Source organism: Squalius cephalus (assembly GCF_949319135.1).
Source record: "Squalius cephalus genome assembly, chromosome: 18".
Taxonomy (NCBI): domain Eukaryota; kingdom Metazoa; phylum Chordata; class Actinopteri; order Cypriniformes; family Leuciscidae; genus Squalius; species Squalius cephalus.
In genome coordinates, this window is record NC_137139.1 from 36977603 (window position 1) to 37005102 (window position 27500).

General features: G+C 33.6%; 2 protein-coding genes across 2 annotated transcripts in view; both read left to right on the forward strand.

Annotated features, from left to right (window-relative positions):
* coro2ab (coronin 2Ab) overlaps nucleotides 1-27500 on the forward strand; it is a 46145-nt gene that overhangs the window by 7415 nt on the left and 11230 nt on the right. The gene's annotated exons all lie outside the window — the stretch shown is intronic.
* LOC307145315 (uncharacterized protein) lies at nucleotides 8661-24401 on the forward strand. The gene is made up of 15 exons (XM_079848345.1): nucleotides 8661-11732; nucleotides 11872-12154; nucleotides 12449-12555; nucleotides 13682-13844; nucleotides 13930-14011; nucleotides 14172-14282; nucleotides 15323-15364; nucleotides 15475-15940; nucleotides 16084-16244; nucleotides 20228-20456; nucleotides 20580-20644; nucleotides 20798-20947; nucleotides 21031-22903; nucleotides 23018-23182; nucleotides 23356-24401. Exons 3-15 carry the CDS (start codon nucleotides 12453-12455, stop codon nucleotides 23574-23576), a joined length of 3831 nt encoding a protein of 1276 aa, XP_079704471.1. The 5' UTR covers nucleotides 8661-11732; nucleotides 11872-12154; nucleotides 12449-12452; the 3' UTR covers nucleotides 23577-24401.

Genomic DNA, 27500 nt, shown 5'->3' on the forward strand with positions numbered 1-27500 from the left:
TAATATAGACATGTATGTGTGTATGTGTGTATGCAATGGCAAGTTAATTGTTAGGGACTGCATATATATAAAAGATATATAATGTAACTTATAGTTATAGTTACAAAATAAAGACACTATTCACACACACACACACAGATCCATTGCAGGCAGAAGTCCACTGTTGGTCAGTGTAGAGCGATAGTCCCCTATGCTAGTAATATAGACATGTATGTGTGTATGCAATGGCAAGTTAATTGTTAGGGACTGCATATAGATAAAAGATATATAATGTAACTTATAGTTATAGTTACAAAATAAAGACACTGTTCACACACACACACACAGATCCATTGCAGGCAGAAGTCCACTGTTGGTCAGTGTAGAGCGATAGTCCCCTATGTTAGTAATATAGACATGTATGTGTGTATGTGTGTATGCAATGGCAAGTTAATTGTTAGGGACTGCATATAGATAAAAGATATATAATGTAACTTATAGTTATAGTTACAAAATAAAGACACTATTCACACACACACACACAGATCCATTGCAGGCAGAAGTCCACTGTTGGTCAGTGTAGAGCGATAGTCCCCTATGTTAGTAATATAGACATGTATGTGTGTATGTGTGTATGCAATGGCAAGTTAATTGTTAGGGACTGCATATATATAAAAGATATATAATGTAACTTATAGTTATAGTTACAAAATAAAGACACTGTTCACACACACACACACAGATCCAATGCAGGCAGAAGTCCACTGTTGGTCAGTGTAGAGCGATAGTCCCCTATGTTAGTAATATAGACATGTATGTGTGTGTATGTGTGTATGCAATGGCAAGTTAATTGTTAGGGACTGCATATATATAAAAGATATATAATATAACTTATAGTTATAGTTACAAAATAAAGACACTATTCACACACACACACAGATCCAATGCAGGCAGAAGTCCACTGTTGGTCAGTGTAGAGCGATAGTCCCCTATGTTAGTAATATAGACATGTATGTGTGTATGTGTGTATGCAATGGCAAGTTAATTGTTAGGGACTGCATATAGATAAAAGATATATAATGTAACTTATAGTTATAGTTACAAAATAAAGACACTATTCACACACACACACATATCCATTGCAGGCAGAAGTCCACTGTTGGTCAGTGTAGAGCGATAGTCCCCTATGTTAGTAATATAGACATGTATGTGTGTATGTGTGTATGCAATGGCAAGTTAATTGTTAGGGACTGCATATAGATAAAAGATATATAATGTAACTTATAGTTATAGTTACAAAATAAAGACACTATTCACACACACACACATATCCATTGCAGGCAGAAGTCCACTGTTGGTCAGTGTAGAGCGATAGTCCCCTATGTTAGTAATATAGACATGTATGTGTGTATGTGTGTATGCAATGGCAAGTTAATTGTTAGGGACTGCATATAGATAAAAGATATATAATGTAACTTATAGTTATAGTTACAAAATAAAGACACTGTTCACACACACACACACAGATCCATTGCAGGCAGAAGTCCACTGTTGGTCAGTGTAGAGCGATAGTCCCCTATGTTAGTAATATAGACATGTATGTGTGTATGTGTGTATGCAATGGCAAGTTAATTGTTAGGGACTGCATATATAAAAAAGATATATAATATAACTTATAGTTATAGTTACAAAATAATTAAACTGTTCACACACACACAGAGATCCAATGCAGGCAGAAGTCCACTGTTGGTCAGTGTAGAGCGATATATATATATATATATATATATATATATATATATATATATATATATATATATATATATATATATATATATATATATATATATATATATATATATATATATATACATATATATACTGTGTGTGTGTGTATACATATTATGGGGGGCCAAACAGGAAATAATTCTATGTAAATTTGAATATATAGTTATAACTATGAATATATTTGTAAATCCTAAATATATAAATGTAACCCTGAATATATAGTTATAACCCTTAATATATAAATGTAAATCTGAATATATAAATGTAAATCCCGAATATATTGTTATAACTCTGAATATATAAATGTAACTCTGAATATATAGTTATAACTTTGAATATATAAATGTAAATCTGAATATATAGTTATAATTCTGAATACATAAATGTAATCCTGAATATATAGTTAAAACTCTGAATATATAAATGTAACTCTGAATATAGTTATAACTCTGAATATATAAATGTAAATCCCGAATATATAGTTATAACTCTGAATACATAAATGTAATCCTGAATATATAGTTAAAACTCTGAATATATAAATGTAAATCCTGAATATATAGTTATAACTCAGCATGTGTGCTCCGCTCAATATTCCACTCTATGCCAATGCGCTCCACTCAATCGCTCACTGCCCAAGCATTCAAATCCCGCTCCTACATGAAATCTCAGTGTAACGTAGGCTACTGTACTATAGCCTTTGTTGATTATTTTTAAGTCATTGTTGGGGGCATTTACAATTTTGCATAGCTGGCCTCTGCACAATGTTTGTGTGATAATAGGCCATTGTTTAAACTTTATTAGTTTCAGAAAGATTCTCGCAGATACAGAGACAGTTGAAACAAAGGCAGATCTTTATTTTACAAAAGCACAAGGTTTTGGTGTTTGGATGTTTAAACATACTCTTACAGCTATCTACTGCCTAATGGTTTGCCAGTTGATAAAACTTTGGATAATATAATTAATAACAACATAAAATCACTTCAGTGTTATGACAATGTTGTTTGCATGAAAACACTTTAATTAGCAGAATTATATTCGTATAGACTGAGATGTAAAGAAACAGTGGTGGCCACTATCGTAATGAACTGTCAACAGTGATAAGGTATAGCTAAGAGTGCTCCAGACCAACCACGAACGAATGACTTACAGAAGGTATTCTTAACTAAGAATGTTTCAGGAAACACTTATTAACATTAAGGTAAAGCCTGAGTTATATATAAATGTATGTGTGTGTGTGTGTGTGTGTGTGTGTGTGTGTGTCTAATTATACAATGTTCACACAGGCATCAGAGACCAATATGCAAGACAAACATAAAAAGTATAAAAAAAAAATAGAATGATCAAACCATCAGTTATCAAAAATTTTAAATATTAGATTATTTTTTTTATTTTTTTTATGAAAGACCATTTGAATCTAGCCTGGGTTTCCCCATGCTGCCTTGCTCACAGCGCGATTTTATTCACGTTGCTAGGCAGTTTGGACATCATAGACCTAGCCGGCTGAATTCGTTTACAACAAAGATGCATAGACAGTAAAAGAAAAGATGACTGCCTCTGGAGAATTTAGATTTCACACTTATAAATAAGTCAGAAAGAATAAATGCATATTTGGGGTGCTGTCCGAGGAGAGGGCGGGCTCGGTATTCGGCCCGAACCCAGGGTACTCCCCCCATATTCCAGGCTGTGGAAGAACAAGCCGAGAGTGATTGGGGGGATGCTGAAACTGTCAAGGAATGTTAGGTGAGTGAATAAATATATGCTTCCTTTCATGCTGATAAGGTAGGCATGGCAATCGTTTGATGACAAGTTGATTGGATTGATTATTTGAACGAGCTTCTCCCGAACTTTCTGTATGAAACATCATGTGTAGATTCCGCCATCGCGTCTGTTATAGACGATATCGACAGCGCATTCATTTTAAAAGAGGAACAGAGAACCGCGATCAAGGCATTTGTCAACTGGAAACATGAATGAAAAACATATGTCACTTACTCCGTTGCTCTGATTGGTTGTAGGTCTATCCAATTGAGTGCAGAGACATTTTCTTTCCTAGTTCGGTTGAAACACGCCCCATAATCAAAGTTCAATGGACCAGTATCAGACTCACATTCTGACTAGAATCTGAGTATGATGACGTCAGGCTACCATAGACCAGATTTTCCAATGAAAAAGGGAACCAATCGCAGAATGGGGAGGGAGCAGCAAGACGATGATGACACCGAAGCAGTTTGTTTATATCTATGGATCCAACATGGCATCAGACTCGACGTTACCTTCTACCCTCATGTTTATCTTGCACAAACAGTAATATTCACGCCATTGTGTACAAATAAATCTTTGACCCATCGTATTTTTCCTCGTCGAATTTCTGTCACTCTACATACGTCATCTGGTATAATTGAAACGATTGGCTATGAGCTACGTACAGGCGCATTTGATAGACATTCATAGCGCCCAATAAACGGCTCTGGGCATTCGTGAACCACGCCTCAAATACGAGAAAATTAACACGTGGTTCCCAGACCAAGGCTCAAAAGAGACTTGGTCTGACATTAGCCAGGCTAATTTGAATCTGTTTTCCACACAATGGGGTAAAAATTACAGACGGCCTGGCAGCAATAGCTCAAAAGCAGATGTGAGAAGAAGCTTCTTATCATTCATAATATTATTTTTCTTGTTTAACGCACTCTCTTTAAATATATTTTATATGCTTTTTTATGCAGTCCCTAATTTTTTCTCTCTAGCTACAGTTCCATATCAACAAATAATACAGAATTTTAATTTTATTCTCACCAATTATTAATTTACAATATCAACAATGATCTAGACTAGATAAATAAAATGCAACCACAGCAATAAGTCAGGGGAATGCTTTTATTTCTTCCTTTGGTTTGAATTTTAAACATTTTGCAGTTCTTTTTTAAAATGTATACATTTTAATACAATTATAAAATGATATCATGATTTGAGACCCTCTTTTCTGTAATTAAAGACCAATTTTATGGGTTGTGGTGTCTCAGACAATGGCCAATATCAGTTAAAAAAACATCGTTTCCCTTAGGGCTTAAATGAACCTCATCACTTAAAAATAGTTCAGGCTTTTCAAACAGTATGTGTGGATGATGTACAATGCTCCCATTAACACACAAAACAAACTTAGCCATCACATTGTTCACAAACTTTCGCACTTTGTCCACCTTTCCCGGGGGGGCATGCCTCCAGTGGCGCCTTTGGTTTATTGAAGACAGCAGAATTTTCATCTGGGGAAACTGTCTGTTGAGGTCACGTAGGTCCCTCTTCATTGCTTTGAGAAGCAGCACACTTTTCACACGTCCTAGGTCGTTGCCTCCACAGTGAATCACTAGCACATTCGGAGCAGTCCTTCTTTTAAGGCACTGTTGGAAGAAGGGAAGGAGGTCTCCCCAACACATGCCTCCCCTGCCAAACCACTGGACCTGGGAAGCCACTCCAAGATTGGTGCCTATGGTCTCTCTTGCTCGCTTTTCGCCACGTCTAATGTAACTGTCACCAATAATCCAAACTCTGTGCACACCTGATAAAAGGATTACAATACAAATGATTAACTATGCAGCACACAATTGGGAAGTCACACAATTGCTCTAGAATTTGTTGTAAAATATAATTAGCTGCGTCACAATAAACTTTATACATTTAAGGCCTTTCTTTAACATGGAAAGGCACAACTCACAATCTTAAAATCTAGGGCTGGACCATGATTTAAACATCTACAATTTTCAAACGAACATACAATAACACTTAAACATTTGTGTATTTTGAAATGAGATTGCCACTACATGCATTATTGTAAATGTTAAAATCTATTTGAATAAAACATTTTAAAATAGTTCAATAGGTTGAGCAGAAACATACCTTTCTTTTGAGTAGTGGATTCTCTGATGAAGTGTTCTTGTTGAACAACATGAACTGTTGACTTGACTTTTCTAAAAAAAACAAAACAAAAAAAAAACAAGGAAAGTAAAAAAATAGTAATCGTAAACATGTTTAACAGTTGCAACATCTGTAGAATAACTGGTAAAACATTGTTTTTTATGTTTGTTAAATTGACCATTATGATTTTAAATATACGCAATATCATCATTGTTGGTACTACAAGTCTAAAATAAGGATTATTCTAAATTTCTAAATTACTCTTCTAGACATTTTAACTATCCGCAAAAAGGAGTATCAAAAATATAAATTATAAAGATACCAATTACTAATGAAACCAATTTGAAATTCTGAATTGTAACAGCGTAATTATTTATTTTCTTTATAAATAGATCAATCAAAATGCTGAACTTACCTCATGTTGTAGAATATGTTCTCCTCCTTCAAAAACGCAAGGTTCAAACAGAGACAAACACTTCCAAAAGACACGAAAGAGTGAATGTTCTGTGATTATATCCCACAACCCCAACCATCTCTGGACAGTGATTGGGTCTCCAGATAACTGTTGCTATAGAAATGCTAATTTCTCTGGGATTGGAAACAAACTGGCGCCTCCAAATATGTACAAGTGGGTGATTGTTGCTTAGCTTACCCTGGAAAATAATGCTGTTGCAAAAACACTTAATTATGACTTAGTACACTGCAAAAAAAAAAAAAGTTTAAGACTTACTTATAATACACATTTTTGAAAGTCACATGAAATAGACCATATTATTTATTTCAGATTAGTTTTAATAAAATATATTTAGTTAAAATGTCCCAAAGAAATAACAAACACCATATGACACCAAGTGTATCAGTGAATATTTACACACACATTCAATATATATATAGATTTATATAGATTTGTTTCTGGGGTAGAAAATAAAACAACAATATGGTAATCTCTACAAGATCTGTTTTAAAGTGAAAATAAATAAACTCATATGGGGTTATATCATGTATTGGTGTAAACAGTGAACTATATTAAGTATGCAGAACTCCAAATAAACAATACATGGACCAGTACTTTCTTAATATCATTAATCTTGCAGCACAACTTCAATTTAAATGCATCATCACTTTGGATTACATTTTCAGTAAGGTTCTATTCATTTAGATTATGTAATGCATACAGTTATCTGAACTAACCAATAACATCATACACACATTAATGCACAGTGTATTATTTTAGATAACTTATTCATATGAGCTCATAAAATTACAACCGTTTATTTATAGTTTATGGTAAATTAACAAATGAAACCTCTTTGTAAAATGGATAGCACTATTTCTAAATTTCCATTAATTAACCTTATGATCAAAGATAAAACACAGTAAATAATATATATGCCTAGTTTAATATAGTTCTTCTTAGTTAATTACTAATTTGTTGGTTAGTTTCATAGTAAATTAAGTTTATCCAGCTGTTTATCATAACAGAATAAACACTGAAAAGGGTGATCATGAACCAGACGTGAATCCATGAATAGCTGCAATTCACAAGTGTGAATTGAGTGGTTTTAGTTACAAAAAACAGCAATATCATTTCATTTACATACTGCTTAAACCTTTTTCTTTTGGAATGTGTGGTTAACGATTTCCTATACATTTGCCTTTACATATGATAATCACAGGTGATTACAGCTGTGACCTGACAGACTGTTTTTATCTAGTGGAGACCGGGTGTTAATAGGAGACATTAAATGCTTCGATTCCCCAAGCAGATATACCAGAAGTAAAACAATCAGAGGCATAATTAACCCCTTGATTGTCAAGGATCACTGGTGGCCCCAGATTATTTTATTTATTACTCTTTAAAACATCACACTCCTACTTGATCTGCACAAACTGAGCTTCATTAGGAAGGTTTAAGACCCCAGCTTTGATATTTGACCACTGTTTATAATTAAACTGGTTTGAAGTTAGATAAGTTTCTTAATTTATTCCAGAAGTGCAAAATAATTAATCTGTAATGTTCGTTATCTTGAATAGAAATCATCACTCATACAGCAGCCATTCATCTCATCTCCAGTTTATTTGTGTTTATATAGGCCTACATACAATATCCACGATCTCCCAGGGCTATTAGGCCAATGATGCGCACATTTGGAGAAATAATTGATATGATATCGTCATACAGAATAATATTTCTATTTATTTCCCACTGAATTATGCAATCTGAAGAGCTCAAACAGCTAACAGAGCCAGCGATGACTCTGCTCTTCCAGATTTGCGTCAGCAAACGTGATGACATCAGTTCGATATGATTCGTTTGTAAAGCTGTCAATCATCTCATGGTGAACCAACGTGACCATAAGGCTGTCCTTCTGGATGACGCAGTGCTGTGTACACTGTGGACAAACAAAACTAAACACATCTCTTCATCTGATACAAGAAGCTAATAAATGCAGGATTCAAGTTATTCTGTTTTGTGTGTGTTTGATTTCCGTTCGATTTTGGTTATTGTATAGGAACAAAGAATGTTTACAGTATGCATGTGAGTAAAAATAGCCCATTGCTTCATAAAAAAATGCAAAATAGCCTATAACATATTTAAATAATCTTTTTTGACTTGAAACCATTTTAAATTGCGACCGAAATATGATACAAATACTCAATTGTGTTTTAAAGTGAGCTTTAAGTGAGAGTGTAATATTAATAAATGATATTGTGTCATGTAGCTTGAGGCTGCCTGTTGAGCTAATGCACCTTCTACATGAGCTTCCTATTTCATAAAATCATGTTATTTATTTTTTTTAATTCAAGAACAGTTTTTTTTTGTTGTTGTTGTTGTTGGTTTTCTAACAAGACTTAAGATAATAGATGTATTGCTCTTGCATAGTGGAATGACAGAGATTTAGATGACCAAGCAAAAAATACAGGGATACAGGCATTAATGACTGAATTAAAACAAAAGAATAAGAATAAAAGAAAAATGAAGATTAAAGGGTTAGTTCACCCAAAAATGAAAATTCTGTCAGTATTTACTCTCCCTCATGTTGTTCCAACCCCATTAGACTTTCGTTCAACTTCGGAACACAAATTAAGATATTTTTGATGAAATCTGAGAGATTTTTTTTACGTAGTGTAATAGCGTAGCGCGTCTGTGTTTCACGTCACCACGTATCACACATGACCACAGTCGCCCAATAGCCCGCTACGTTATATTACACTATGTAAAAAAAAACCTCGAGGTCCAGAGAGAAGGAAATGAAAAGAGGAATAAAGTCGTTATTTTTGTTTGTTTTTGCGCACAGAAAGTATTCTTGTCGCTTTACAAACTTAAGATTGAGCCACTGGAGTCACTTGTACTATATTAACAATGTCTATAATACATTTTCTGGGCCAGCAAGTTGAGGTGTCCATAAGCCTGCAGGAGGAGTGATCCAGCACTCAGATTTAATCAGAAATATCTTCATTTGTGTTCCGAAGATGAACGAAAGTCTAATGGGGTTGGAACAACATGAGGGTGAGTAATTACTGACAGAATTTTCATTTTTGGGTGAACTAACCCTTTAAGTCTCTTGAAAAGGTGCTAAATGTTCGTCGATTTACATGAATGGGCCATTTCTCCTCACCAGACCAACCAGACATGTTGAGTCAATGACTCTAAATGACAATGAGAGTCAATGACTCTACATGAGTGTTTACAGGGGAATAAGATATTTGGTCTTACAATAGGCTTCATAAAATGCATTTAGAGATCATCCTCAGATTTGATATTCTGAAGCTCAGAATATTTTATACATTTAATAAATATATTCTTAATATTTGATGTTTTTATGTTTGAGCTTATATATCTCAATATTCATAACAGTCTGATAAATTTTTAGTCTTGAACTGTAAACACTCAAGTGATGGCTTTCTAAATATATGTTGGTTATGTGCCTATTCAGAATGATTTCTGAGCAGAAACTTTGATATTTTTGGTATGTCATAAATGCATCACTCACCAAAATTGGGGGTGACTATATAATTGTTTTAAATAAGCTATTCATCTAAGCTGTCTATACAAAACATTGTAAATAACCAGTTCAGTTGTAACAAGTAGGCTTTATCATCTGTATAATTTATTTAATGAATCTGTTTGAGATCAAATTAATGCTAGATGTTTTGATATAAATTAAATATCAAACATATAATGTTAGTACATGGCATGACTGTGTTTAATTTCACTCAGTTATTTTGATTTATTTCCAGATTCAATCATAGGCTTGTTCTTACATAGTAGAGCTTGCGCAGTTTTCAAAAATGGTGCTTTAAATCTCTTGACAAACTAAAAGACTTAAATTACATTTGTATGTATTCTAAATAAAAGACACAGGTTGTACTGAATGTCAGCTTGCTTATTTTTGTAAAGATAATGATTTATTGAGTCCACATGCCATGTAAACTTGAAACTATGCTTCAAATCACAGATCGAGAGCTGTCGTTCAAACCACAACTCTGCGATGCTGTTTACAAATGTTGGTTGGAACTAATACTTCAACGTTTGGTAAAAAATAAATAAAAAAATAAAGTAGATTCATTTTATCATTTCATTTTCATTTAAGTAGCTTTTATAAATGTGCAAAGAAAAAAAAAACATTACTGGTGTGAATCTTGAGACAAAACAATGGCATATTTTAAGATTCAAATTTGAGGTTGGTGTCTCTAAAACTATGCCCCCAGTTTCACAGACAACGCTTTCTCAGACGCATGTTTGAGCTGTTTTAACTGAAAACATATTTAAATTATGTATTATCAATTATTATCAATTGTATTACAGTTTTTATATTTGAGCTTGTATACCTTTAAAATATGTGTCTCATTTATTCCCCACCTGGTAAAATGGGGGCTGTCTTAGAACATTTTAAAGAATTATAATGTATAAAGTGGTATAAATAATTGTGGTGTGACTTGACTGTATATAAATTACAGAGCTGATTGAAACATATCCCAATTGCTCTGATCAGATGGTTCCTCACTGCTGTTTTCCAGTCCTTGGGTGGACTGCTACCCTACCCCCCAAATACCCCCGCAGGCAATTTGCATTTCTATGGAGAAGAGCTTCAAAGGACAGCATGTCATAGACACATAGGCCAGACTGTGAAAGTTTTACCTTAGGCCCCGTCCACACTACTGCATTTTCGTTTAAAAACGAAGACTTTTTGCTACGTTTGCACCTCCCGTCCACACTAAAACGGCAAAAACGGAGACCCAAAACGGAGAAGTTTAGAAACGCTGCCGACCCGTTTTTCGTTTTGAATCTCCGGAGGGCGTTTTAGAGTGGACGGGTCAAAACGGAGGACTTTAGAAACGATGACGCAGAGGCTCACGCTCGGCTCTATGATTGGGTGTCACCAGTCATGGAGTATACACAGGTAATATTCAGTACCAGTAAACTTCACCCGCTGGAACAGTTTCTTACAGTAAGAAACTGGCGCGTCTCAGGCGCGGTAAACGCGTGCATGCTAGAAATATAACCGACACCTATTTTTCTTGCGACACGCAAGCGTGTTGGAAGCGTTTTCTGGCAAAATGGAATAGGAAAAGATGTTTATATGTCATTTTGACACAAATACATATTAATAAATGATATTTTGATGTTTGAAAACATTTTTTACAGTCTATGCTTGAAAGTCTCTAGGTTTACACCGGCACGCACATGCCCAGTGTTGGTGAATGGTCACGTGATCCGCGTTTGCAGTCGTTTTAATGTGGACTGAGATCAATTCTAATACGCAGCTAATACGCAGTGTTGTTTTTTTTTTGTGATTCAACACAAGGTACTCTTAAGTAAGTGGTATGAGCTTTCTTTTCAGATGTGCTATACAAGTTAAGTTAAACCAACATAAATATGAATGCCCATGGTAAATGCTACGTCCTATATAACCATTTGATTTACATTAAATGAGAATATTTTTATATTTATTTACATTGTGTGAAATTACTTTTTTTCTTTATTAACTTTATCATTTCTATCTGCCACTGGTATAGGTTTGTGCTCTGTGCTCTATACGTACAGAAAAAAAGTGAGTAATTATAATGTATGTAATAGTAATTGAGGAAAAGGAATTTTTCCTGATCCAACTGATGTTTACAATTTGAACTGAATTTAAAAACAATGGACTATACACTTATTTTGAACTGGCTGTTTGATTTCATTCACAGATAAATTTGCATAACAGAACCAATAGTAATGATGGGTAATTGTGGCTAATCTGTGGGCGTCGGCCCAATCACTGCTCAGATAGCAGCATGTGTATCATCTATTCTATGTTCCTAACTCACACTTCAGTTTTGCCATTTGGAAGACAGCTCCTATACGCGATTGTTTCCTACATTGGAGAGTTATCTTTCTGTTATAGTTTAAAGACTGTATCTACCTCCAAGAACCTCATAAAAAGCGCACTGAGACATTTCTCATCTCAGTTTTTTCTTTCCAAATTAAGAGGTAAGTTGAACATTATATATTTTATGATAATTTGTAAATGCTAATTTTATAAAATATTGATATCCTCTTACAATGTAAATATGCATGTATATTACCGGTAATATTATTGATAATCAGATTGTTGGTAATTTTTTTTTTTTTATTTTATTTTTTTACTACATTTTAAATTGTTACCCACGGTGTCATCTTTTCAATCATTTATTTTCTATGAAATTCTAAAGAGGTATTATTTATTTATTTATTTATTTTGCATATGAAGTAATCCTACATAAAATAATTTTAAATATTTCACAGGAAAATGAGACCCAGAAGAGTTTTTCCTGAAAAAGAAGCTTTGTACTTCATTGCTTCTGGCAAAGATAAAGACACATTTGAGAAACAATTCATGAGTGAAGAGAAAGGTAAGTTACTACATACAATTCTCCCATCAATACTGTATGACTTTGCAAAACTTAAATAAAAGCTAAGTGTGGTCACTAATTAAAGGAATAGTTCACTTAAAAATGAAAATTCTGTCATCATATACTCACTCTCATGTTGTTTCAAACCTGTATGAATTTCTTTCTTCTGCTGAACAGAAAGGAAGATATTTAGAAGAATGTCAGTAACCAGACAGTTTCTGGTCTCATTGACTTCCATAGTATAATTTTTTTCCTACTATGGAAGTCAATGGGATCAGAAACTGTCTGGTTACTGACATTCTTCTAAATATCTTCCTTTCTGTTCAGCAGAAGAAAGAAATTCATACAGGTTTGAAACAACATGAGAGTGAGTATATATGACAGAATTTTCATTTTTAAGTGAACTATTCCTTTAATGTCAAAGGGTTGGGTTTAAAATATGAACCTAGAGAAAGCAGGCTGTTAAAACAAAACACGCAAGAGGGGAAAAAACATGATTGCTTTGACCAGTTAACCCCTTGCTCATCACCCCCAATTTTGGCAAGTGCTGCATACATGAAATGCCCAAAATAAAAAGGTTACTGCTCATAAGTAATTCTGAATAGAAACATAACACACATACATTTAGAAAGCCAACCCTTGAGAGTTTATAGTTCAAGACTCAAAATTAACCAGACTGTTATTAATATTGAGATATATAAGCTCAAACATATTTTGAACTAAAATAATCTGGGATCACCAGTGATCCCTGTCAGGTAAGGGGTTAAAGGTGGATTTACATCTGTTTTCCTGCCAGTATTTATGTTATAAGCTGCTGATGTCTCTAAATTAAACACTATTATGTAAATGTGTGAGTGCTCTTGATATTATTTGTAAGTAACTGCCAGTTAGAATGTGAGGGGCCTGTGTAATAATGGAAATGATGAATATTTAGTGTCTGATTTTTTCAGACAGAAAATCTGATTTTTTTTTTTTTATTATTATTATTTTTTTTACACTTTTATAAAGATGTAGATACAGTTGTTTTCGAAGTAACAATACCATTGAAAATAATTTAGACAACCTGAATAACTTCATGAATCTTTTATCATACTATTAATTTACTTGTATTTATACTATTTATTAGGTTTTGGAGTAATTGCCACAAAACACATTGAGCCAGGTGAATTCCTGTTGGAGTATGTTGGAAGACACATCACTGGATCTGAAGGAGAGAACCTGTTCAAAGACTACTCAGCTGAAAATGCAGCATTTTTGTATTTCTACTCCTTTCAGGAACAATCTTACTGGTAAGATTAAATTAATGAATGTTCCAATGAAATATAATACCATTATGACAATTCAAAAGTGTTTTTAAAATATTTCACCACACAGTGTTGATGGCAGTCAAGATACAGAAAGACTAGGACGATTCATAAATGATGACCACATCAAGCCAAACAGCAAAATTAAAATAGTAAGTCTGTCTTTAATGTATTCTTATTCTTTGTTTCAATTACACCTTTTATACAGCCTCATCTTGTAGCATTATTTGACATTATTAAAAACTAGGCGACTTTTCAAATGATGTTTTTGTTGTTTTCATTTGTGTGTTTGTGTGCTTTTGTAACCAATAGATAATGGATGAAAAGAAAAGACCACATCTGTGTGCATTTGCGTTAACAAAAATCAATGCAGGAGAAGAAATTTTATACGACTACGGAGATCCTAACTGCCCATGGAGACAGGTATTTAAACTTCTATTTCTATTTGTTGGTGTCTTATTTTCATTATTTTATCAAGTGGTGAGGAAAACTTGCTAACACTTTACAATAAGGTTAATTGGTTAACATTAGTACTAAATGACCAATACATTTGTTACAGTATTGGTTAATCTTTGTTAATATTAGTTAAAATCCAGCTGTTTCAATGTTTGTGCATGTTACTTCACAGTGTGTTATTAATTTTAACAAATACAACTTATGATTTTAATGATGTATCAGTACATTTTTAAATTAACAATAACCAAAGTTTAATAAATGCTGTTTAAGTGTACAATTTTTACTTTAAAAAAGCAAATTATTGAGGTAACACTTATATAGTTTTTATATGGTAACACAATAAGGTTTCATTTGTTAACATTAGTTAATGTATTAATTTGCATGAACTAAAAGCCATACATTTGGTAAAATATTTATTCATCTTTGTTAGTGTTAGTTAATGATACTCCGGCTGTTCATTGATTGTTCATGTACATTTACAACGTATTACCTAATTGATTTTAATAATGCATTACTAAATGTTGAAAATAACATTAACAAAGTTTAATAAATGCTGTATAAGCGCAGTTCATTATTGGTTTGTTAACTAATGCTAGCTAATGAAACCTTATTGTAAAGTGTTACAAGATTCTCTTATCCTCAACAATACTGCTGTACAATTTTTACCTTTAAAAAAGCTAATTATTTAGGTAACACTTACACAATGAGGTTTCATTTGTTAACATTAGTTAATGTCTTAATTCACATGATCTAAAAGCAACACATTTGGTACAATACTTATTCATCTTTGTTAATGTAAGTTAATTAAACTCCAGCTGTTCATTGCTTGTTCATGTACATTTACAACGCAATAACTAATGTTAATAAATACAACTTTTGATTTTAATAATGCATTACTAAATGTTGAAATTAACATTACATACTATTAAGAAATATTGTAAAAGTGGTGCTCATTATATGTTCATGTTAACTACATTAATGATTGCTTTTAATGTAATTTGTTTCAGAAAACCAGTATTTCCACATTCAGAGAGATCAAGGAAAATATGGTAAATATATATAGAGAGGTCTGTTCCTTCAGCTGAGTTTACTAATAACTATATACACTGTAAAACATTTCTTACATTTCAATATGCTTTTGCTTTTTTGCATTTTACAGGAATCACGATGGAAGAATTCATTTGAAAACTTTGATTTAAAGCCTGGTTTGATGAAAATGGATGACCTTGTTATCAACACAGAAATGAAGATTGCAAATGGATGCAATGCTGCTGAGATTTTCCCAGGAGTCTTCAACAACTGCAAAGTTGCAGTGAAACGAGTTGCCAAACATGTTTCCAAAACTGAATTGGAAATGGCTCATTTCCTGAGTTCAAAAAATTTACAAGCAGAGCACCTTCTGCAACACATTTCAGTGTTGGAAGACACTTACTTTGCCTATTTTGTGTCACCTCTTTGTGAATATAGTCTGATGGAGCTGATTGAAAACAAGGATTTTCCTGAAAGAAAAAGCCTGATAGAGAATCGAAGACTAGAGATCTGCCAGGAGTTACTGCAAGGACTTCAGGAACTGCATTCATATGGAATTTTGCACAGAGACCTGAAGCCTGAAAATATTTTGTTTGGTAAGAGCAGTCTGTGGATTAGCCATAGCTATAATTATCCTGTAATATCAGCAGAAATTTTCATTTAAAATGCATGAGCATATGATAATGTGGATATCATTTTAAGTGTTACATTTTTTGTGAGCATTTTTACTTTTCTACAGATATAAGCAATAAACTGTACATCGCAGACTTTGGAGCAAGCAGAAAACTTGATCTGGCACAAACCACACTGCTCTCTCAAATGGCTGGATCTTTTTCTTGGTCGAGTTATGAAGATGTTGGAGGCATGCAATACAAGTACAAGAAAGAATCAGATATCCAGGTAAGGGTTGAAAATATCATGTTAAAACTTGTTAATTTGTGGGAGGACGCCGGCACACAGAAGTGTTTTTTAATTACACTATATCAAAGTTACTTTAAGATTTAATGTAAAAATAATAATAAAAGGCAAATTATACATTATTTAAAAGGTTTAAGACTCAATCCTAAAAATGTTTTACCTCTGTTTTATTATAAATATCTCATGGTGACTGTAATTTAATTTCTTAATTTGTGTCAAAGGAAAAAATCTGCTATATGGTCATCATGAAAGCATTTGACTACACAATGTTTGGTCTCAATTTATTTTGATGGTCTCTTTAACACATTCTGTTGATTATAAGTAATGTTACAACTACATGTGAACTAATTCTCATTAGAGTACTACAGGAGTATAAGTAGACTAGAGACTAAAATGTAGGTTAGAGTAAAAATAAGTTGACATGTATTATATATTTAGTCAGTATAATGTCTATTGGGGTTTATCACAGTCAAATTTTAGCAGATATTAAGCAGATATAGTCTACTAATACTGTAATTACAGTTGGTTGACATGTAGCTGCACATTTATTTATAGTTAGTAGAATGTTCAAAAGGGACCATCAAAATAAAGTGTTCCCTTTCATAGTCACTACGAGTTACGACGTGACGACGAATAACGTCTCCGTTCCCTACTCAGGGAACCAGGGAACTTACTTAACTGAGACTTTTCCAGCATTCCTCTGGGTTTTTAGTTCAAAAGTGAACACATTTGGAAAAATATTGATGGATTCTCATTATTAATTCACATTTCAGAGTGGAGTTTTATTTATTTATTTATTTATATTTTTATCCTAAATTAATCAATGTAACCAATAAAGAGCAGCGGGTTTCAAACCCTTGGTCGCGTCCAATATTTAAAAAATGGGTTGTCTTGATGATTTAATGAAAATGGACTTACATAAAAATGAAATAAAATTAAATTAAAATAATAATATAAAATAATATTATATAGGCCTAAGGAAATATGCTAAATATATTTTGATTTAAAAAAAAATATTCAATAAATCAATAAAATAAAATACTGCAAAAATATGCAGCTGAGTTAGTTTCATTTTACTCCACAAATAAGGTGATAGAAAGTAAACAAAAAATAAATAAATGGTCATTTCAAAAGTTTGAAAACCACTGGTATAGAGCATTAAAAACTGGTATAGAGCATCCATTCATTAACAAAATAATTATGACCTTGTGCAGAAAGTCAAGAACGTTTACTAAAACAAATACAATTATGATGTTCCATGATTTTCCAATCACAGTGCTGGTTATAACTTAAGTATTGTATTGTACACAGTTACTCATTCCAAATTACATGACACAAATTGCAGTCAGTGATGAAATCTAGATTAATCTAGATTACAATCTAAATACAATTTATTAAATTTATTACAATAATTTACAATATTATTTACAAATAATTTACAATCCTGTAATCTAAATAATTTTAGGTAATGTAATTGGACTACTTTGTGAGTACTTTTGACCCTAACGATTCAATAGGATAATTGTGTACCATATTGATAAAAATACCATGAGAAAGAAAATATATATTTTTTTTTGCTATCAATTTTGTGAAGTGCATTAACTATTATAGCCATTAACTATTATAGCTTTTAGCCTTTATTACAGTATGTAAACTATCCTATCCTCTAAGCCTCATCAGATCACAAAGAGAATGTATTTTAAATACTTGAAAGGCCTTATAAGTTTTGATAACATGGTTTTGATCTAATAAATTGTCTTGGTTTGATGCTGAGAATTTTAACATTGAGCACATTTTTTTGTAAATTTGAACGACAAAAATCGGTGTTGCCTACACCGTTATCCTCTTTTTACAATTTGCACCCTGTTGACTTCAATGGGGCAAGTACTAAACCTGCTTTTAGCCTCTTAACATCCTTCATGTGTCATTACAAGTGCACCAGCCATGTGAGTGATTCCTTCAGAGTGAACACGGGTGAATCTGACTGCAGTAGATGTGAAAGGGTTTGTGCTGGAGCAATCTGTAAATTAATCTGGCCGTTAGAGTTATCATCTGCAGATTTTAAGTTAAACATGGTCAGGTCTGTGGCTTCATTGGGTTTCTGTACTTTAACAAGAACCAATTTCTGTTTTGTCATAAAATATCAATGAGAAAAATATTTTCTAAAAACTTTACAATACACTTAAGCCTATATATTATGTTTCTTAATGATTGTAATTATGATTTTATGACAACAAATTGCGAAGTGTCTTCTTTAACCCTTTCACGTATAGTGGTCACTACAGTGGACAGCTATTAATAAAGCATTTTCTTGAATTTGCATGGGTTTTTATGGCAAAGTTGCACATCAGCCTCATTGGACCCTGGTGCATCATCCTATAAATTGCAACCAAGGGCAAGCCGTTGTGTTTCGATTTTTCTCCCCTCCAAACCAAGATGGCCAAGGGTCAGTCAGACATGCCAAGTTGCTCCGGAATATCCACCCATTCCTTCTATCCTAGGAGACTCAAGCAATATCTAATGAGTCATATCACAGTAAAATTTTCCAAGTTTTGATTTTAGATTGAGAGAAAACTCTGATTAATCACATGTCCACTGTAGTGGACGTCATGCATCAACTGCTATATTTCAGCTACAATTCATAATTATAATGGGAATGTTAAAACTTAAAAACTTGATCTGCAGTGAATTTTTTACTGTAAATAAATGTATTTGTATTATTAGAATGTAATTTTCATTGACATCGAAAAAAGTAATCTGAATTTGTAATGCATGTTACTTGTAATGCGTTTCTTTACTCATAACATCAAAAAGTAATCTGAATACGTAATTCATGTTACTTGTAATGCGTTTATATATTCGTTACATCAAAAAGTAATCTGATTAGGCAATGCACATTACTTGTAGTTAATTACTTGTTAGATCAAAAAGTAATCTGATTAGGTAATGCATGTTACTTGTAACACATTACTTTACTTGTAACATCAAAAAGTAATCTGAATGTGTTATGCATGTTACTTGTAATGCATTACATCCAACACTGATCATTTCAGATGAGATTGAAAAAATGTAATGCTAGGTTTTCTCAGAGGAGGGCTATGATAGAAATGTGCATGTCCATCTTGAACATAATCAGAATTATCAGCTAATAAGGGTAAATCTCCATACTCTGGTGCACTGGAGGGAACATCTGAGTGGGTTCCACAGTTGTGCCTTGACAGTCTGTAGAAAATTCTGATGGAATCACGTCCTCATGTTCTGATATCAAAGATACGCGAAGTGCAACTTGTATGAAGTTGTACGAAGCCTTTCCAATATTTTTAATTTATATTTGTTGTATATATTTTATATTTTCAGTTTCACATGATTTGATATAATTGTTTTGATTAGTTTGTTAAATTCACATACTTTATCTGTTTGATTATTGTCTTATATTTAATACAGTATATCTTCGTTTTTAACCATAACCGCATGCTGTCCACTCAAGTGGACACCTGAAGATCTCTTTGAAAAATTTGTAAAAAATCTTGTTTTTCATGCCCTAAGAGGAATAAAAACACATAGGGAAAAAAAATACTGACTAAGGTTATCATAATTCATGCATGAAAGGGTTAAAATTAGACTACAACTATGCTTCTATTCCAAAAATGTCATGAACAATGAACTTCATGAACATCCCCTATTTAATTTGGGGATGACAATTCTTAGGTTTGGGTTCAAATGGATTAACAGGTTACATGTATGCAGTTACAATACTATTTTAGTATGTGATCAATATGATTTGTAATCAGTTCTGTCAAAAATGCATACATTTGTTCTATGTTCAATTGTTCTGAATGCTAATATTCGAGCAGCTTTCATTTGAGCACAGCAGCATTTTGTCATCATTTTAATCATCTTCATTCATTCTGCAGTTTAGTTGTGACCATTTCTGAAATTTTTGTAAATATTATTTTATTTTGTAGGTAGCAGGATGCTTGGTTCATTATATCCTGACGGATGGGCAACACCCCTATCAGACAACTACACCCTACTCCAAGGATCCAGTTGGGCTATCTCAAAATGTCAGAATGGGTAACTTCACTCTTCAATGTGAAGAAAGATGGACAAGACAAAAATATATTATTAGCAGAATGCTGTCTAATTCAATCGAAGAACGTCCCACCATTGAGGAATGCCTTCAGTCTTTCACATGTACGTTCCAAGACTTACACTTTTCTCTTCACCTCATTAATAAAACTTTGTAGATTTTACAAGAATGTAGAAAAAAAATCCTTAAATTATTGGATATCCTTAACAATTGTTGTGCATTTACAGGTTTCATACACCAGTCGGATTACACTGGAATCACAAACAACTACAGCAATGTGAATGAAAATGAAGTAAGTACTTTTCATTTTCATAAAAAAAAAAAAAAAGTTTAAGACCAAAAAGACAACAGTGATTCTAAAACACAGTATGTGTTTTAGAATCAGCAGGCTCTAGATAGAAAACAAACATGGACATGGATTTCACACACTGTTATTGTTTTACAGGACAGAACCCATACAGCAGATTTCTGTCCCCAAACGTCAGATGAGATGGACATCCTAGAGAGTACCGACAGTGATAAGCCAGAAAGTGTTTGCAGTGATGAGATGGATTCATCTTCTCACACTGAGGAGGACTTATATGAGTCTGAAATGGTAATTAAGGGTTTTATACTTTATAATATATAACATTGTTATTATTTACAAATACATTTCAGTTGTGTGGTTCTTTATTTCAGAACAACACTGAACAACAGGTTTCCTTTTCCCTGGAAATCTCAGAAGAAGAAGAAGACGACACAAAAAAAGCTAAAGGACATGTTGCAGAACGCATCCAAGGAAAACCACTTATGAAGAGTTGGATAGAAATAGATGAAAGTGCCCACGGCTGTAGCTCTCAACAAAATCAAATAAAAGTGAAAATGTCCTCAAACAGTGTACATCAACGCATCTATGACAAGAAGAATTACTGTCTTTACTGTGAGAAGCCTTATCCAAAAATTGCAAGACATCTACAGCAGAAACATTCTGAAAAAGTTGAAGTTGCAAAGGCACTTGCACACAACAGAGGCTCAAACATGCGTACTCTTCTATTAACCAAAGTAAGGAACATGGGAAACTACCACCATAACAGTTCAGTCCTATCCTCTGGGAAAGGACAGATCATACCAAAAAGACAAGCAACTCGTGAGTCAACAGCAATAGACTATCTGCCTTGCAAGTTTTGCTTTGCTATGTATGTCAAAACAGATCTCTGGAGACATCACAAACGTTGCAAATTACAAGACAAAGAAAATATGCCAGTGAAACGAAAAGTTCAGGCAAGTTGTTCTCTGTTGTTGCCAATGGACTCTGACGTTTCTAGTGGACTTAAAAATATTATTGAAGATATGACATATGATACCGTTACTCAAGTGGTGAAATCTGACCCGTTGATTCTGTCACTGGGTGAGAGAATGTTCCTCAAAAACGGAGAAGTTTCACGGCACCGGGCAGACATTAGAAATAAGATGAGAGAACTTGCCAGACTTCTTATAGTGACAAGAACTATTGATAAAGACATTGTTGCTTTGAAGGACTTGATCAACCCAGGAAAGTTCAACACAGTACTTGAGGGAGTAAAAAAGATGACTGGATTTGATTCCTCAACCAACCGATTCTCAGTCCCTTCAACAGCACTGAAACTGCGTCATTCCCTTGTGAAAGTGTCATATATTTTGCAGGGAGAGGCTTTACGTCAAGAGGATGATGCATTGAAGGGAAGAGCAGAGCAATTCAGTAAATTAATTGAACTAGAATGGACAATTCATGTTTCATCTAATGCACTGAAAACTTTGTACCAGAAAAAGTGGAACAGTCCCCAAATGCTGCCTTTAGCAGAAGACATAAAGAAGCTCCATGATCATCTAAAGTGTCTTGAGGAGGTCAACAAAAAAGCACACATTGAACACACATCACAAAGGTCATGGAGTGATCTCTCTCAGGTGACTCTAGCACAGCTAATATTATTCAATCGGCGTCGAGAAGGTGAGGTTTCAAGGATGGAAGTCAAAACATACCTGCAGAGAAACAAACAGATGATTCAGGATGAAATTATGGAGAGCCTTTCACCTTTTGAGAAGAAACTCTGTAAGAATCTCACCAGAGTAGAGGTACGGGGGAAACGAGGCCGCAAAGTACCAGTACTATTTCCCACAAATATAACAGAATCTGTGGAACTTCTAATTAAAACTAGAGAAGATGTTGGGATTTCCCCTAGCAATCCCTACATATTTGCTCGTCCTTTTTATGGATCACAGGAGAGCATCCGTGGTTGTGACTGCTTAAAGCGATTTGCAGAAAGCTGTGGGGCTAAAAACCCAGAAAACATTACATCTACAAAGTTGAGAAAACATGTAGCCACAGTTTCTCAGCTACTTAACCTGCAAACGCATGAACTAGACCAACTAGCAACTTTCATGGGTCACAACATTGAAGTCCATAGGGAGTTTTACAGACTGCCTGAAGAAACCTTACAAGTTGCAAAAGTGAGCAGAATTCTGTTTGCCCTGCAAAGTGGAATAGGCAAATTTAAAGGAAAATCTCTGGAGGACATAACGCCAAACATCAACTGTAAGTAAATTACTTATGTGTATATGTCTTTTGTTTAAACAATTCATAGTGTCCACACTTTGTAAAAATCTACTTTTAGTTTTAAAGAATGTGAAAATGCTCATTTTGTTACAGTTGAAGGGGGCTCCAGCAACTCAGACACAGAGGATGCTGAATCTGAAAAAAGGATGACAGAGGATGATCATTCGGAAAAAAGGGCTGCCACCTCAATAACGACCGCAGCCTCAAGAGAGGCAGTTCCATTCTTTAGGATTTCACCACTGCCTTTAAATAAAAAGGGTTTGTTATTCCACTTTGCATAAAAAAATTGTATCTACATGAAACATCTTGACATGTATTTTAAGAATTGTCTGTGCTCTTCAGCTTGTAAAATCTACATTATTCAAATTTTGGTTATTCTTTAATTCAATTAATTTGATTTACTTACTTAATTTCTTAATTTATTTTAACAGGAAAGTCCAGAAAGACCTGGTCAGAGAAGGAGAGTAAAATTATTGAACATCATTTCAAGAATTTCCTAAAGGAAATGAAAGTCCCTGGAAAAGTGGATTGTGAAAGATTCTTAAATGAAAACAAGATTTTAATTGGTAATGAAAGAGAATGGAAAGCAGTAAAATACTTTGTGCACAACCGAATAATCACTATCAAGAGAAATTTGTGTCTACAGTATTGAACCTATAGCAATACTGGGACCTTGCATATGGAGTATTGATGTTTTATGTCACAATACTGGGAGCTTGCGTATGGAGTATCGATGTTTTATGTCACAATACTGGGAGCTTGCGTATGGAGTATCGGTGTTTTATGTCACATACTGGGAGCTTGCGTATGGAGTATCAATGTTTTATGTCACAATACTGGGAGCTTGCGTATGGAGTATCAATGTGTCATAACATTGGTAGTTCATGTAAATGGAGCGTCAGTGTGTCATAACATTGGTAGTTCATGTAAATGGAGCGTCAGTGTGTCATAACATTGGTAGTTCATGTAAATGGAGCGTCAGTGTGTCATAACATTGGTAGTTCATGTAAATGGAGCGTCAGTGTGTCATAACATTGAAATGATTGACTATGTCCAAACTATTTGAGTGATCGATCATTTTCTGTCTTTTTTTAAGTTGTTTTAAAAAATCACTATTTTACACGTGCTTTTCGTTAATATATTTCATGGTATTTGTAACTTTTAATATAATTTATTTGGTGTTACCCTTTTATTTATTTAATTATTTATTTTATATAAAGCAAAGCAACTTGTTTCAGAAGCAATATATCGTTGATGTTGTGGTATACATTTAGGCACTCATCACTGAGGGTGGAAAGTCTGCACTACCGCAGGGGGGGCTCTTTTAGTGAGCTTATGAGATTTTCTATGTGATAAACTGAATGGTTTATTATGTGAAAAACCATTTCCGTTGTCAGGAGTGCAGCAAGAGCAAGTAAGAAACCTTCAGTTTAGGAGTGTGTGGACCTTAAATAAACTTTAACTTGATTTCATTCAACATGCTGTAGGTATGCATTTTTTCACTATTTATTCTAATTGCAAGAACTGGTTTATGAGTGTTATTGTGAATAATATTACTACGTCATTACATATTCTGTAAGTCAAAACTCAAACTGAACCAACTGAACATTTGAAATGTGAAAATCAACATAAAACTTTGAGTTTTGACCTCCGGTAGAGGTGGGCATATATTAATTGTTTTAATCTAGATTAATATTGAAATTAATCTAGATTAATCTAGATTAAAATGGTTCATTTAAATTATGCCGAAGACATTCAGAATATGTGTGCTACACAAAACTGGACTATAAAAGTAAGTCTTTGAGAACGGGTTTCTCAAGCCATGTGGCGCATTATACCAGGGGGTCATCTTCTGTTTCCAAAATGCATCATAAACTGCTTGAGAAAGCTGTTCTACTCATAGACTGTAAAAGGTTACTACTGTACTGTTACCGTCCGTAGGCAACATTAGGTAGGCCTATGTTATTATCAACTACTATAGGCTATCAATTTGGGATGGGCGATATGGCCTAAAATCCATATTGTGATATACATTGCAGCCTCTTGTGATAACGATATATATTATTAAAAAAAAAACATTTCAGAAAAGGTTACACAGACCCTGCTAAACAACTGCTAAATGTTTTTTTTGTTTTTTTTAGGGTGCATGTTGTTTTGAGAGCATATATTGTGCAAAACTGTAAGTATACAACATAATTTTGCAGATAAATAAAATTTAAGTACACTAGCTGCAGAGACTTCAGTAGGTCTAATGTTTATTATGGCCTGGAGCTTATGAAACCCCAAATTTAAAATTAGAATATTGTCTAACTGATGTCTTTTCAGTTAAAAAGAAACACAACAATGCTTCTTAAAATCAGGCGCAGACAGAGATTATGTGCTACACCACTAAGATATATTGGGAATAATATGCGCGCGCTGGTATTCAGTGATATGTTTCATTTTGAATTTGAGGTGGTAGAACGGATTAGTCGTGTGTTAATTTACCGAACTGTTACCCCAGACACTCTGTCTATATAGTTTGCTGCTGCTCGTCGGGCGGCTTAAATCCGAACCAAGTCCAAATAATGGATGTTACACGATCTTTTTCACCAGCTTTCACTTTCAGCTGTGTTTACTTAAAGCCCATGTTGCAGGTTAACCACCACTGTCGATTAATGGGTACATAAATCACTCAAGATATGTATATCATTTTTCAAATGTCTCAAAAATAGCCTCAGCCTGTTTTAGAACTATACAGAATGAGTGGAGAGTTGGTGAAGTGTCCTGGCGAGTTGCTATCATTTAACAATGCAGCAATGAGCACTGGAGCTAGTCTACGAGCAGCAGTGCACAATAACGACACTTTTTTTTATCTTTTTTTTTTATGAATAGCACAATAGAGTGAAAAAGCAACGTTTTCTTTATATCTAGTGGCAGTGATCATGACGTTAGTTCAGATAAGTACCGCTAACCTTTGTTATAGTGTCGTAGTACTGGTAAACTTTGTCTTTGTCATCTAGAAATAGAAGGCATCATGCTAGCTATATGGGCGTTTCTAAGCGTTTGTCTCTTCCTCCGGTGCAAATGTTGTTGCAAACGTAACGTTAGCTATATATATATAAATATATATATATATATATATATATATATATATACAGTATATACAGTATATATATATATATATATATATATATATATATATATATATATATATATATATATATATATCTTTTTTTTTTTTACTTTGATAAATTATTTATTTTTTTCATTCTTTTTTCATCTTCATTCTTGCTAATAATTTTTATTTTTTATTGTATATGTTTATCTTTGCATATTGGTCTCTATGTGTGTATGCAATGGCAAGTTAATTGTTAGGGACTGCATATACATAAAAGATATATAATGTAACTTATAGTTATAGTTACAAAATAAAGACACTATTCACACACACACACAGATCCAATGCAGGCAGAAGTCCACTGTTGGTCAGTGTAGAGCGATAGTCCCCTATGTTAGTAATATAGACATGTATGTGTGTATGTGTGTATGCAATGGCAAGTTAATTGTAAGGGACTGCATATAGATAAAAGATATATAATATAACTTATAGTTATAGTTACAAAATAAAGACACTGTTCACACACACACACACAGATCCATTGCAGGCAGAAGTCCACTGTTGGTCAGTGTAGAGCGATAGTCCCCTATGTTAGTAATATAGACATGTATGTGTGTATGTGTGTATGCAATGGCAAGTTAATTGTTAGGGACTGCATATATAAAAAAGATATATAATATAACTTATAGTTATAGTTACAAAATAAAGACACTGTTCACACACACACACACAGATCCATTGCAGGCAGAAGTCCACTGTTGGTCAGTGTAGAGCGATAGTCCCCTATGTTAGTAATATAGACATGTATGTGTGTATGTGTGTATGCAATGGCAAGTTAATTGTTAGGGACTGCATATATATAAAAGATATATAATGTAACTTATAGTTATAGTTACAAAATAAAGACACTATTCACACACACACACATATCCATTGCAGGCAGAAGTCCACTGTTGGTCAGTGTAGAGCGATAGTCCCCTATGTTAGTAATATAGACATGTATGTGTGTATGTGTGTATGCAATGGCAAGTTAATTGTAAGGGACTGCATATATATAAAAGATATATAATGTAACTTATAGTTATAGTTACAAAATAAAGACACTATTCACACACACACACAGATCCATTGCAGGCAGAAGTCCACTGTTGGTCAGTGTAGAGCGATAGTCCCCTATGTTAGTAATATAGACATGTATGTGTGTATGTGTGTATGCAATGGCAAGTTAATTGTAAGGGACTGCATATAGATAAAAGATATATAATATAACTTATAGTTATAGTTACAAAATAAAGACACTGTTCACACACACACACACACAGATCCATTGCAGGCAGAAGTCCACTGTTGGTCAGTGTAGAGCGATAGTCCCCTATGTTAGTAATATAGACATGTATGTGTGTATGTGTGTATGCAATGGCAAGTTAATTGTAAGGGACTGCATATAGATAAAAGATATATAATATAACTTATAGT

Coding starts and splice junctions, on each gene's coding strand:
- LOC307145315 (XM_079848345.1), top strand. CDS start 12,453: ATGAGACCCAGAAGAGTTTTTCCTGAAAAAGAAGCTTTGTACTTCATT. Junction 15,941..16,083: donor GCCTGAAAATATTTTGTTTG/GTAAGAGCAGTC, acceptor ACTTTTCTACAG/ATATAAGCAATAAACTGTAC. Junction 22,904..23,017: donor CATAACGCCAAACATCAACT/GTAAGTAAATTA, acceptor ATTTTGTTACAG/TTGAAGGGGGCTCCAGCAAC.